Raw genomic sequence first — 15,076 nt, 5'->3', positions numbered from 1 at the left:
TCAATCAAAGAAACGCTTTTCTCCTCAGAACCCCTCAGATGCTTTCGTGGACAAACTACTGTGTGAGGCCCAAAATGTTTATAATTTCCATCATATCACAGAAACATTCAAGATTAGAGAAAAGTCCAACAAATGAAATGTGTTTAAGAAGTTTTTAGCGTCTTTCCTTGACCATTAATGGCCTCACAGCCACTCCCCCACCCCTAGGTTGGTTACTTTTAACTGAATATTAGGTTTGATTCCTTCAGAACCAATTTTTACCATCCACCCACAGTTTAGCAACCACTAACTGCTCCACCTTACCTTAGTGCAATTGGCTGCTTTGGGCTCCAGGTCGTTGAGCGTGACAAGTTCCCGGAGCAAGCTGCTCTCCTGGTAGCCTCCCTTCACCCCGCGGAGCTTGAAATACGCCTGCGGCTTGAAGAGGATGAGTCTCAGGTTGATGGCGAAGCCGGCCATGTCGATGGCAAAGGGCCGGTGGGGGTCGAACACCGTCTTCCAGCCGTAGACCTTTCCCGCTGCGTTGACCTTGGGGGACTCGTACCGCAAGCCGCCCACGAAGGCCACGGGCCACACGGAAACTTTCCTGGTCGATCGCATCTGGCGAGAGGAGGGTCGAGAAGAGAGGGCGGATTAGTCATCTGAAAGAGTCGACATGACAGTGAGACACAGTAGTTGAGCATCAGCCGCCAGCCTTACAGCAGAGCATGGAAAGAGGGTTTAGCTGCTGCTACTATTCATCCTGAAAGATGGCGAATATTGACCAAGCCATTGTGACACATGCAAATGACACACTGTTAGATGAAGGCAGATCTCACACACACATACACGCACACACCATTAGACAGCGGCCCTACAATGGGATAATTACACACAACCATCTTTTAAGGGAGTAAACACGGGACAGTGCCAAGAGGGTTTGAAGGAGCCATTAGGAACAAGAGGCTGTGGTTGCCGGTTGGCTGAGGGGGGGGGGGGGATTCTTCAATGTAGAGTACTGCCGCATCCTCTTTTTACTGTTTCCCTTTTCTTTTCTTTTTTTCTGGCCTTTAATCTACCAGCATCAAACGATCCCACCGCCCCTTTCCTCTTTTGTGCGCTTCTCCTTCCATGAGAGCCATTTGCAAGAGCCGCTGCAGTCATGAAAGGTACGTTTCGTAATGAGGGAAGAGGGAGGTTTAGAAACGGCGGTGATTTAATCGAATTCAGTTGCAACAGAAATAATGATGCCCGGGTGCCTCACTGGTGGAAGGTCATTTTAGAATAAAGCTGTCCAGCAGCGCGTCTATAGGGCAGAACTCTACATCTATATACATGCTTATTTTGCATGCGTATTTGTTTTATCGCACTTGTTTTGTGGGAAAATCAAATGCAAATAACCCTTTGCAATATGAGCTGCTGTGTGTGTGATCTGATAAGCTGCTGTGTGGTCAGTTCTGGGGATCAGAGAGTAGCAGAGTTTGAACAGCGTGAGGCCTGCAGGGAGCTTATGAGAATCCATAGATTTGAGCGCTGGTGGGGGGTAAACCAATGTGCCAATGCAGGCATCCAGATGAGATTTGGCAGGATGGTAGGTCTTAATGAGCACTGGGCGTTAATGCAAGAGAGATCAAGTGCTTATATGCATGTGGCCAAGAGATTGTGCTGCTACGCTTTTGGGCTGACTATCTCTCATCAGTCTTCTTCTCTCTCTAGCTGCTTTCAGACATGAACTGAAGTCCGGAGTTTTGGTGGAGTGAAAAATTAGCTGCAGACATTTTCCAAACATTGTATTTTGCAACAACTCCTAGAACTCCTTTCCTGAAAATGTGCGAGTGAAGCCTCCGTAGTGGTTTTTTTACGGATTGATAGAGACGCTTACGCAGCCGTGGGACACTTTTCTCGGTTATTCGCCAATTTTGTGGAATTTTGCGCCTGGAGCAATATTGGTGAATAAAGTTTGCATATGAAACAGATAAAATTGATCTTTATTCCTTTAAGATTGGTTGTTAAAGCAGATTGTTTATGTCAGTTATATTATTAGCAATATATCTGATATATATATATATATAAATAAATGAATGAATGTAAATATTCCCACCTTAATTAACTTTGATTTATAATTTTTTTAATGAACTAACATTATTGAAATTCATAGTATGTTCATAAACTGGCTGAACAAGTTCATACTTAATAATACAATTACACAATTCGACTATCAGCGAAGTCATACAACTGAATTGGATGAAGTAGCCTCTTAGCTAATTAATTTGGATGCTAACTTCCTGGGTCACATTTATACTCTTCTTCGGATTGAATCGAACCTAAGCAAATTTGACAATTCGACCGTACCCCCCCGGTTTCCGGCAGCGCTGAAAATTCAATGCGAATAAGACGTATTCAACAGGACGTAATAAACATGGCGACTTACAGGGAGGTGGACTCATGTAATTATATTTGACTCATTCAAAGTTAACAAAACAATATTGGTTCTTTGTTGCAGGTGATTATACATATATGAACACATAGTTATGGACAATATATTCGATTTCTGTGAATAAGTTCTTATAAATATTACACCCTGCAGCTTTAAGTCGTCTCAGCTGTTGCCAGGCATTTTGTCTGAATCTTGCCACAAATTGGCTCAAATGTCCCTCGCCTGCTTCCCTCCACAGACACAGGTTTGACTTGAGGTCAAAAGGAAGCGTAAACCAGGCTCTCCACATGCGATGTCAAGAGGCCTGTCACTTCCCCGTCTATACTGAAAATGTGAAAATGAGCTTCCTGCCTGCTGCCTCTGGAGGGAATATCAGTCCGAGCACACAAATCCGTCTTCCTTCCTCTTCCTGGTGGCCACCAAACCAACGATTTTGAGTTTGACATTATATTTTTTCAATTAAATTTGTTGTTAATATCAGTTCACCTTCTGTGAAGGCAATACTCCCAAATTATGTTTAACTTCCTTTCCATTTCTTGTTTTTTCATATCTACAGCACATCATGTACGCAGATCTAACTACTGTAGATTTAAAAAAAAAAAAAGCTGAATCTCAGAGTCAATTATAGATGAACCGGCAAAAAAAATGATAAACCTATTTTTACCACAAGCTGATGTGCAGATCACTCTTTCATCACGCTGAAGGAGTCACTCACTGTATATCTGTTTGTTTTCAAGCTGAATATTCACTATATGGTGTCAGCAAACTACTGGATTTTTGCCGCGGCGTCAGCAAACTATACTGTCGTGGCAGGCAGCTGTCTGCTCTCCGTCCATCTGCCCGTCACCTTCTCCTTTTCTCTCATTCTTTCTCTCTCCACCTCTCCGTCGCTCCCCCTCGGCGGCGTTACTCTGACCCATAAACAGGCCTGTTGGAGGTGATGGAGGGCCTCTGAGGGGAGACGGAGCACTTTGGCCGATTGCCGGAGAAAAGGTAATGACAGGCCCCCGTCAATACCCCGGCGCTCCATTTAACCGCCGGACCCCTGTCTCGCACCGCTAACAAGACTGGAGGCTGATGCTCGCAGGAACCAGACCGTGTCCGCTCAGGTAATTCAAGTGATGTCGAGACGGATGGCCCTGAGATGTGCTGATTACATGAACAAACTTCTCTCCAGCGCCGAATCACTGACTTGTGCTTGTTAGGAGCGAAATGAAAAAAATGCTTCGTAGTATCAGGGAATTTATCTTTCAACCCGTTACATGATATGCCGCCGACACCTCCGGTATATGGCAGAGAAGTGCTCTATAGTATATGTTCCACTTCATGTGTATATATGTATATAAATATACATAAATATATATATATACATACATACACACACACACTAGATCTGCAACAGTTAATCGATTTGTAATTGCCAACTATTTTGCTAATCTATTAATCGGTCCAAGTTGCTTTTATGAATAAATAATTAAAAATTCCCACATTTCAGATTCTTAAATGTGAATATTTTCTGGGTTTTTTTGCAAATCTTTGGTTTTTCTGACAAAACAAAACATCAGTTCGGGGAAACATTTTTCACCATTTTATGACATTTTAGTGGACCAAACAACTAATCGATTAATCAAGAATGAAAATAATCATTAGTTGCAGCCCTTACATACACACACACACACACACACACACTCACAAAATATATATTTCAGGGTTTTTTTTACAACACAACTCAAAAAGAAAGGTGTGCAGTACAATATATCAATATTTATGCCATGCAGTAAAAAATTCATGGACACAATATAGTATTTCATCCCCCTCAATCCCTCCCTACAGCCTGCTGTATACTGTAAGTGTCCTCGCCAATGTATTGATCAGTGCCAATCAATCCTTTGAAAGACGAATGGCTGCAGAGCTTTTTTCAAGCTTTTTTTTCCAAACGCGCTGAACCAGCTGGTCTCGGTGTCTCAAATGGGAATTGGCTCAATCTCCCAGGCACTTTTAATTACTCACAGTTTGCTCTACACATTTTTTTTCTCTCTCTCCTGAAACTGAACAATTTAAAAGACGGACGGAGCCGGAGGATTTTTTAATCGTAGCGCAGAGTTGGCCATAAACAAGGAAATGTAGGTTTCAGTGAGTGAGATCACAATGGTAAAAGATAAATCCATCCATCCATCCATCGTCTACCGCTTAATCCACTTAAGGGTCGTGGGGGGGCTTGAGCAAATCCCAGCTGACATTGGGCGAGAGGCGGGGTTCACCCTGGACAGGTCGCCAGCCTATCACAGGGCCACATACAGAGACGGACGACCATTCACTCTCACATTCACACCTACGGTCAATTCAGAGTCTCCAATGAACCTAACCCCATTCTGCATGTCTCTGGACTGTGGGAGGAAGAACGAGAACCAGGAGAGAACCCACACATACACGGGGAGAACATGCAAACTCCACACAGAAAGGCCCTGGTTGGTTCGAACCCAGGACCTTCTTGCTATGAGGTGACAGCGCTAACCACCACACCACCGTGCAGCCCTAATTGTCACTGTGAAATATTTTATTCAAACAGAGTGTTGTTGTATTTCGGCACTCACCTCCTCAAACAGCTCCAGGCTGTACGTGTTGTCGTCGTCGGCGAAGTAGACGATCCCGGCTTGGCTGCTGTTGGCGTTGAAGGTCTCCCTCAGCCACCGCAGCGCCAGATTCCTCTGCATGGTCCCGCGCGGGATCCTGGGGTCCCGCGTGTCGCCCCGCAGCTTATAGTTCCTGGGCGTCTCCACGTTGAGGTGGGTGTAGTTGAGTCCCGTTTCCCGGAGGAGCCGCGTGACGAGGGGCGTCCTCCTCTGGGAGTCCTCCACCAGGATCCAGTGCAGGTTGGGCACGTGCAGGAAGGTGTTCGCCAGCCGCGTCAGCTCCGCCTTCTGCACCGGCCGACTGTACGTGGGGGTGATGATGTGGATGGTGGGCAGCACGTCGGACCAGGGCGGAGGCCGCGTGTACACATACTCCGTCCTCACCACCTCCACTATGTCCTTATCTGAGGCACAGTATTCTTTGGAGTCCTGCGCCTGGCCACCGGCCTCCCTCTTGCCCTCGACTCCGTCATCTGCAGATTTGGGAGATAAGAGCACGTGAGGCATTAGTCCAAATCTGGGCCGCCCTTTGTATGTTTGCCTCAGGTGACTTAAAGCCAAACTCGGGGGGGGGGGGGGGTGAAGTGTACCTGAGAGCCGGTGTTGGCGGACTGCAAACCTCTCTGGAATGATTAAGATCTCTTTTACTAGGTGGTGACAGGCTGCAAAAAGTGAAAGCAAGCACCGTGAGAGGGCAACACAGCTGATGGACAGAGAGAGAGCAAGATGAAGGAGGGGCGGAGATGAGCCTCGCTATTCCCCCGGCGTTGCCTTTGGGCTTTTCTTTTATAGAGAAAGAAAAAATATGGGCATGTGGATCCGGTAGACATGCCCTCTTTATACGCCGAGACTCCACCACAGACTCCCTCATCCCTGCTCATACCCTGCTCCACTTCTACAGCGCTACGTTACTTTTCCTGAGCCGTGCATTCACGGAACTGCTAGAACTGCTGTGAGCGGGGTTCTTGCAAATCGGAAGCTTTTTTCGTCATCAAGAAGCAAAAGACACAATGTTGTGGTTTTTCCACGTATGCATGCACGGAGTCAGTGTGTGTCTCAGGACATATAGCAGGTGTTAGGTCAGAACACAGTGCTGCAGCTGCAGCTCAGTGGGCGACATTCGCCTGTTCTTTTCACGGACCCGGACGTCAGTGACTCTCGGGAGAATGGTGTGCGACGTGGCGTCACGCGAATATATTTCGCTCGTGTTCAAATCGTTCAGCCCGAGCGGGTGCAGCGAATTGTTCGTCTTCACGTCATTCATGCTGCGTCCTTTGCGTCACCTCGTCTACTCGTCTACCCTGTGTGAGAGGGTGAGGCTCATTTTCAACAGCGTCACCACTCGAGTCGACTCCAGTAATAAGAGCTGTCATATTTTGCCCTCCGACAGTTCGGTCAGGATGAATAGAAAATGATTGAAGAAACATTTGCATTGTTGATTTCTTTTCATCGCGCCGCAAAGTAATGACAATCTTTCATCGTTGTGCTGCCTGAGCTCCGTTTGCACCACCGACACGAAGAGGGTTTTTTTTTTCTTTCCCTGCAGCATGTAGATTAGCACAATGCGCTGAAGGCCAGATGTTCACCGGAGGCTGCCAGTGAGCATTTCCAAAAAACAACAACAACAAAACAACAAAAAAACAACTGGCACACAAAGGAGGCCAGAAGGCAGAGCTGGGTCGGACAGCACTGACACAAATGTTTCATTGTGTCTTTACTGTATCTCAAAATAAAAGGAAATCATTTCATTGTGCATCTTTCCCATGGAATTTCAATATGGGGAGAGGAGAACTAAGTAAGTGATCGCTGGCTGATCAGATATTGTTTTTACGTGTTTGGACAACCCCCTGCAAAAAACAATTTTATTTTTTTTTAAACCAATTTTATTCTTTTCAATTTGTGAGATGATCGCCGGTCCAGACCGCCTCGGGTCATTTGTGTAAACCTGTTTGGTTGGTTAACCCCTACATGTGCATTCATGACATTATAGAGCTCTATTGATTTGCTGTCGCTCTAATTTGGGGTTTGTTTACTCGGCAGCATACTTGACATTTCGCTCTGTTGGTTTTCGGTCCTTGGGGGGGGATGATTGGAAGGCTCGTGAGTGTGTTTTAATGACTGCAGACTGGTGCGGACGCAAGATATAGCACGGAGCTAATGAGGCAGACACGCGTATTATTTCAGTAGGTCGGTTAATAAATTCTGATTTCATATTTGAAATCCCCTCCACTCAAAAAAGGGTTTTTCTTCTGTTTCTGTCCTCCACCATGTCTGACACTGACTGTAGGGACTTGTATCTGAGCACATGTTGTCACTATAGAGGTGTTTTCACATTCCTCTCCTGGAGGAGGAGATTTCTGTGGCACTTCTCTGCAATTCGAAATTCAAACGAATCCTGTTCAAGCTAGATTTGATCACAAATACAGAAAACCAATCGCTGCCGAATATGCAAATGTGAGTCAAAGAAACCGGAAACTTCCAGTGCAGCAGAGGCAGTTAGCATCCACGAGAGGACGGCAGGTGCGTCAGCGGACAGTTAGCGTTAGCATTAGCAGTTAGCGTCCACGAGAGGACGGCAGGTGCGTCAGCGGACAGTTAGCGTTAGCATTAGCAGTTAGCGTCCACGAGAGGACGGCAGGTGCGTCAGCGGACAGTTAGCGTTAGCATTAGCAGTTAGCGTCCACGAGACGGCAGGTGCGTCAGCAGACAGATAGCGTTAGCATCAGCAGTCACGAGAGGACGGCAGGTGTGTCAGCAGACAGTTAGCGTTAGCATCAGCAGTCACGAGAGGACGGCAGGTGCGTCAGCAGACAGTTAGCGTTAGCATTAGCAGTTAGCGTCCACGGCAGGGCAGCAGGTGCATCTGCAGACAGTTAGCGTTAGCATTAGCGGTTCGTGAAAGTTTTATGGCTGAATCTCGCCGATGGTGTCTTAAGCCATCTTGTCGGCACATTCTTCCATTGGTCAACCGTGTGCGAGCAGCTGTGGTGGGCGGGGCCTGTGTTACTTGCATATCATGAATATTCATAGTCCCAGGATTCCCCAATGAGGGAGAGAGCGTGGATGGCTTCCAGACCAATTTAATTTTTTTGTAACTTTTGGGGGGGGGGGGGTAAACAATGTTAAACAAAATACTAGGCATAGCTGATTATTTGTATATACTTTAGAACGTGATTGGAGGGGGTCTTTGAGAAGATGTTGGAACCCAAAATGTATCTGTATACTGCAAGCTGTGTGTGGACATCACACCAAGAAGAAAATGTGTATTTTTGAGCCGAGGCCCACGAGTGGATGAGCTGTGAACGCTGTGAAATGACAATACTTTGAGGGGGGGGGCGGGGGATAATTCATTCATTTCAAATGACAGACTGAATGACACCCCTGAATGTTTGAAAGAGCGTACGCGATGGCGACTTCTAAACGGTCCACGCTGATGAGGTTTTTAACGAGGACAGGGTTAGGGTTAGGTTTTTTTTTTTTTTCGAGGGCCGATGGAGTTGATGGTCATGGCCGGCGAGTGCCTTGTAAATGAGCCGCCTGTTGTCTAAACCTGAAGAGCGGCGCTGGATTCGAGGGGCCCACTCGAGGACTTGATATTGCCAGTGAAGTGCGGTGCGCTGCGTGAGTGCGTACCCTTGCGGATGGCGAGGAGTGGAGCTATCGCGCTTTGGTGCCAAACAGTGATGAGCAGAGTCCAGGGTAACACGATCAACACGATGGCTAGAATATCTCTTCTCTTCGGCATCTCCAGGATTGGTTATTTGGCTCGGCATTACCTGGAGAAAAAAAAGAACATGAAAACAAGATTTTTATGACATCAACCGCCTCAGAAACATTATATTCAGGCTCCGGATCAACGGCGGCATTGAAAGCGAAAAAAGGGACAGCGCTAGTGACGCAGACCGTTGAGCGACAGACTACGGTCTTTTCAAGCTGCTGAAACGCAATAAAGTAATCTTCCACGGAGGCAGCGGCATTACAGCCTCACTAAAGTACATGAAAGGATGAGAGAGTGGAGCAGGTGAACGATGTTCAGTTTATACAGAGGTTAACAGAGGACAAAAAAAAGGCTTTTGATTTAAAACTGTGAACGAGCGCGTCGGCCAAGGTAGGGAAGGTCAAAGCTCACTCGTCCAAACCTCGGTGAGCTCATCGGCCCCCGTCCCCGAGGACAGCGACAGTGACTTCGTGCCCAGTGCAGAAACTACTCATCCGCCAAATGGCGGGGAACGATGTCACCAGACTGCGGGTTGACTGTTTGGCAAAAGATCATTGGGTTCAGCTTCGTATCCCTTCGGAAAAAATATATCTAATTGCGGCGTGAAAAAGAAATGAATCAGGGCAGGCGTTAACTGGAACAGCGTGACTGTTCTTTTTCTTTGAAACCATCTCTTTTTTTTAATGCCAACAATTTGGTTTAAAAATGAAACTGAAAAAAAATCCAAAGTAGCTTGTGCAATGCATTTTTTGCCTCGATTAAGTTTAAAGCTTTAACACATTGTAATTTTTTTTAAATTTTTTTTATTAAACACTGGATATATTTCCTATCTCATAAAACATTAGCATTTTACATGTGGGCTGTTTATATAAGCTGCATATTAATTGCTTAATGCTTCGTTTAATGACACAAATTATGACTGAAGGGTTTAGCTATATATATATATATATACATATATATATGTATATATATATAAAAAGTATACACTGTAATAATATAATAAGTTATATATTCATAAACCGTATGTATCCAAAGCCAAGTATTCTTCGTACAGATAGGTATACTACGGTAAGAAAACCGTGTCGCACTTTGATATTTTGATGTTGCTTAAATATTAGACATAAAATACTAAACCTGATATAAACTGCACTCATTCTAACCTCAGCATGAACATGTCGCCGTGTAACTTGGCTCCCACGAAGTTGAACATAAATTTGTGTGTAATACCAATTCAAGTATTTTTATAGTTAGGGAATTTTCTTCTTTTTCTTAGCGTTTATTCAGATTTATTTGCTTTGGATTAAAAAATTAAGGAAATTGAACCTATTCAACGTATATTTTTTGTTGAAGTCAAAGCTTAAAAACAATGATGGTAAACTGTTGAGATATTGAATTAAGAAGCACACAATGACCCAAACGGCATATTTGATTAAAACCTTGAAAATGAACATACTGAATCAATGCAAAGTTTTTTGACAAACATTATTACCTCCAGCAAATGAGGTTACTTTTGTTCTTCTTCATTTGTTTGTCAGCATATGGACGGATTAGCATGGAAATTTGATCAAAGATATGTCTCGGCCATGGCAAAAGTCCTTTTGAAGGATTCTTCACCACTTTCGAGGGGGATCGCTCAGCTTCGACGGAGGTCATATTTCAGTGTCCACCACATGTGTTTAATGCCCGTGTACTGCAGCTCATTAACGCTGAATTATGCGGAGCCCTGCAGAAAAATGCAGTTATTAGCGGATGTGCTCAATTAAACAAAGGGGGTGAAAAAAAAAGACGAGAGCAGACATAATGTGAGCACAGGTGTTTGGAATATTAATTTTGCGGCTTTCCACCTGAGGAAGCGAGTCATTAGGTTCCCCACAGTGATCCGGCCCCCGCCGCTTTGGAAGGTGGAAGTATATCCAGGCTTAACATAATTGTGCATGCCAATTATGTTTTATTGAGCTTTGTAAATAAATACACCATTAACGCCCACGCCATCGAGTGGGAATGGTTGTGACACAAAAACCCTTCACCGTATGACCGGTTTCTGCTGATAACAGATATTGAGTCGTAAAGCTGTAGGTTTTTCAGCAGAGAGGTAATTTACAGGAAGAGAAATATTACATTAATGCCGTTATCAACATGCCAAGTTATTGAATTAATAGTGTGGGAATTTGAAGTGAAAACCGTCTTTTTACAGCATATCGTTGTGTAAAAAATAAATAAATGCTTGTCTACTCTATCAAAAGCAAATCATTTCTTGAAGGAACGAATGCTTCTCGTCTACAGATTGCCGTGTCATCTGTAGGAGCACGACACTCCACCAAAGCTGAACATCCCACCCATTTGACATCCATGCTCTTGCTTCTTGACATGGAAGATATGTCAGTAAGAGCAACATTGCAAACTCTGTAAATTTGGAGGACTAATGAGAAATATATGTAAAGATTTAAAAAAGAATGATCGAAATCCGGTTACCAATATGTTTCAGCCACAAACATGCTGGAAACTACATTAGGACTGTCACGATAATTACATTATATTACATTATTATTACATTATTTTGACCTCGATAACAGCCATTGTGTCTACGTGTGTCGACATAAGAATGAACGTCAACAACAGTCTTGCTGCTTCTGTCCTCTCCTCTGTTGTCGTCGTACGATTAATAAATCACTGTTTTGGTTTATAAAATGCCAGAAAATATAGATTTCTGGCATTTTATAAGGGACACCATGTTGCTTGTTTGTTGCTCACATGATTCAGTATCAAACAATGGTCTTGAAAGGATGATCGCAATCAATTCTGGGACAATATATCGTGCAACCATAAGTGGTTATCGTGACAGGCCTAACCTACATTTCCCACGATGCAACGTTAACGTCGACGCCTTAAAAACTCTCAGAGCCGCAGAAAAGCGATGTCGCAGGATTAACATTCTCTTTGTGACCTTGATGTTTCGAAACTATGTGGAATGTCCCTTTAGCAACATGGCTTCCATGACATTCAATACTAACCAAGGATTGGAAGAAGAAAAAAAAGGCTTTGCATGCTCACCCGCAGTTACAACAGGATCATGGCACCGCTGGTGAGGCGCAGCTCGGAAGGCCACACTGTGCACTGGACGAGCGACGTAGCGACGGCGTCCTCCGCGACATTGTCAGCCGGCCATTTATCCTTCTCCCCGTCCCGCTCCGAGTGACGGACGAGCCCAAAGTCCAGGCCCTGGAAGAAACGGACATTTCAGTCAAACGTGATTCAGCGATGACGGATTGTGAGAGCCCTAGTACACACACACACACACACACACACACACACACTAACAGCAGCGTGTGAGGTTCAAGGACCGTCCGCCGGTGTTATAACATAAAGGTTTTGAACCGGCTTTAGAAGCCAAATGCCTCCCAGAGGTACACCAGGTCATTGGCGGCGCGGCTGCGTGTGGCGACTGTCCGTGTATTGCAAATGACGGGGATGCACATCGCTCGGATTCTCTCTGCCGGCGGTGTCGTACCCCCCGCTGTGCTTCCGCAATGCACAGTTCGCCTGCGTTCGCGTGCGAAAAATGTTCGGCCGCGTTCGTGTGTCTTTCACCTAATTGACGACGATGGGGCGCAGACTCGGTGAATTTTTTTTCCTTTCCTTTTTGTTTTAATGTCTAGTGTGGAAGAAACTGGAAGAGGGTTAGTCACAACTCCTCTGCCTGCCAACAGTCTGGGTTGGGGGGGGGATGTTACAGAAATAAACTGGCATCATGTCTTATTCAAATACATGTGAGGGAAGGCTGCTTCTGTGGAGGCTTCACCCGGCTACGTGATGTCTGCCTGCTGCATCGGCCCCACAACTGGTGGATCTGAGAATAATATATCTGCAAATATGCTTTGGTCCCAGAATCGTATTATTTGTATTTATTTTTTTACCGAGGCACGCTGTCAAATTGCCTGTGACCCAGCAATGCAGTAAGGGGGGTGGTCGCGCTTGACGTGCACAAAATATAAGAACAATCTACTTTCAGATTGCCTGGACTCTTGCTTCTGAGGGGTTCGACGTCGGCCGTGTTGAGAAAGCCATAAAAGATGAATACAAGAATCCATCTTTATGTTTCAGTGCAGCTTCTGCAGTATTTGCTTCTTCTTTTTTTTACGACAGCGAACGCAGGCGAGAACCGACTGGAAACGACTAAGCGGCGGCGATAGAAAGGCTCTTTCAAATTGCTTCCAGGTACTGTCATGCGTGCATGCGCGACAGCGACAGCGTTGTCACTCTGATTTTCCTGCGCGACACGCTACTCCTCTCTTTTGTGACGACGCTAAACAGAAGGAGAACACTGTATAAAACAACCACCTGTCAAAACCTCACACCCGCCAACAGGCCAGTGCTCCACACGCCGAGCTGAAAAGGAAAATATCTGTGCAAACCCAAACAATCGCTGACAGCCGAGGGAAGATAGAACTCTCAATTTAGTTTTTTTTTTACTATGAAAACATTTAATTATTCTGTCACTTTTCATCTCTGGCACAGAATTGTTGTTTAGCCACTTAAAGCCCAGCAAGATTGATGGTTTGCTGGAATTATTTATCTGCTTTTCTGAACTGAAGGCTGAACTGCAAATTCCCACGAGCCTCTGTTGTGGCCAACCTCGCGTTCAGCGCTGATTAGCAAACGTAGCATAGCATGCTAAGGTTAAGCAAAGACAATTAAATCGCTAAGAGATATATGATGCTTTCATTGTTTCTCAAATGAGCCTGTTCCAATGTGTTAGACTCTTCTTTTACAATTTAAAAACTGTGAGCTCGTTGTTGCCAAGCTAGCTGTAGCATTTAGCATTGACCTTTTTTTAAATTTAGGTAAGCATTCAAAAATGTGGCGCAAAGAGAGGTCTTCCGGTGGTCCCCTCTGCTGCAGTGGGACTGTGACTTACGCTACTTCAACTTCTCCTCCAAACTCCGTTGAATGACATCGCTGATCACCATCTCCCTAAGGTCACACATTAACCATGCATAAGTCACCAATACAACCCCACTTTAGAAATCACCGAACTATCCCTTTAAGGAGGATGATGAGGACCTACACGTACCGAAAACGTACGCTTTCCTTTTCTATTCCACCTTCGAATCGTTTTTAAAATTCTGTTCAGTTTGGTCACACGAATGAAGAACGTCGCTCCGCACTGCGGTCGTCGGGCGGTGAAGTCTGTGAAACAAATCGGTCCACACCAGCGGGTGTGTGTGTGTGTGTGTGTGTGTGTGTGAAGCGACACGGCGGCGAGGCCTCTGCATCCCCGCCAGCACCCGGGGGCGGCCTGTTTTGCTGTCTGCGGCACTTGAACTGTGCGGCGTGGCGAGAATACAGATGCAGACGGCAGAAAGACAATGGAGCCCGACAGCCTTTTCACATCGGCACGAGTTAACCAGCTGTGAAGGAAACACCTGCCGCTGATTAATAAAGAATCACTGCAACAGAGCAACGTGTGAAAATGGTTGTGCTGATGATTGTTACACTAACATCATTACCCCCCCCCCCCCCCCAAAAAAAAAGGTGATTCACAGGGGGAACTCAACAGGCTTCGTTTCGCTTGTGGGTTTGAGATATAAAAAAAAATATCGGAAATCTGGACAACGCTACATCTCTAATGGTCTCGAGCGTGTTTTACATCACAAGACAGTCTGTCTCCTTTTATGAACATTGATTTTATGATTATTATTCCGGCCGTCTACTCGTGGATACTTAACTGAGTTCAATAATTCTTCCCATATTTCTACTGTATAGGGATTCTACGGTTTTATTTCCTCAGATCTCTGAGGATCGTAACTTAAAAGTCCTTCGAAGTTGGCTTGTGGAAAGGATAAAGAAATGGGTGAAAGCTTCTTGCATGCAACAGATTTCCTACAGCGTACATTTTAACACCTACTGTATCAATCTTCCCTCTCATTTTCTATTGTCTAAAACCAAGAACATTTTAATCACAATCAGCATCAGCAAGCTATTACACAAGGATATGGAGTGCCTCATTAATGATTGAAACTTCATTTGTTTAGGATAGTATCTCTTATTTCATACTCCATATACACTGGAACACTTAAAGTGAAACTTTTAAATTTTTCATCTCATTTCACAGGAGTGCAATAACCAACTGTACAATATTCATATCTATATTGATTCGCCATATGCAATTTTTGGTACTGCTCTGTATATAATATTTATATATTTTTCCTATAATTTGAACATACCTATTGGTTTTTAAAAAATGTTTATCTATATTTTGCTGCTGTAACGCCCAAATTTCCCAATTGTGAGACAAATAAAGGAATATCT

The 15,076-nt window shown here is 44.7% G+C and overlaps 1 protein-coding gene across 2 annotated transcripts in view; it reads right to left on the bottom strand.

The window, feature by feature from the left end:
* Positions 1–15,076, bottom strand: part of b3gat1a (beta-1,3-glucuronyltransferase 1 (glucuronosyltransferase P) a) — a 77,001-nt gene that overhangs the window by 9,174 nt on the left and 52,751 nt on the right. The window contains exons 3-7 of one of the 2 annotated variants that reach the window (XM_035622107.2): positions 11,819–11,986; positions 8,683–8,825; positions 5,640–5,711; positions 5,011–5,522; positions 304–600 (exon numbers count right to left, since the gene is read on the bottom strand). In XM_035622107.2, coding sequence (XP_035478000.1) covers positions 304–600; positions 5,011–5,522; positions 5,640–5,711; positions 8,683–8,794 — 993 coding nt within the window. In that variant the 5' untranslated portion in view covers positions 8,795–8,825; positions 11,819–11,986. The remainder of the gene's footprint in view (positions 1–303; positions 601–5,010; positions 5,523–5,639; positions 5,712–8,682; positions 8,826–11,818; positions 11,987–15,076) is intronic. The other variant, XM_035622108.2, reaches the window with a different exon arrangement.

The sequence above is a fragment of the Scophthalmus maximus genome, chromosome 11 (assembly GCF_022379125.1).
Source record: "Scophthalmus maximus strain ysfricsl-2021 chromosome 11, ASM2237912v1, whole genome shotgun sequence".
NCBI lineage: Eukaryota > Metazoa > Chordata > Actinopteri > Pleuronectiformes > Scophthalmidae > Scophthalmus > Scophthalmus maximus.
Note: the sequence above shows the minus strand (reverse complement) of the source record. Positions and strands in the feature narration are given on the sequence as shown.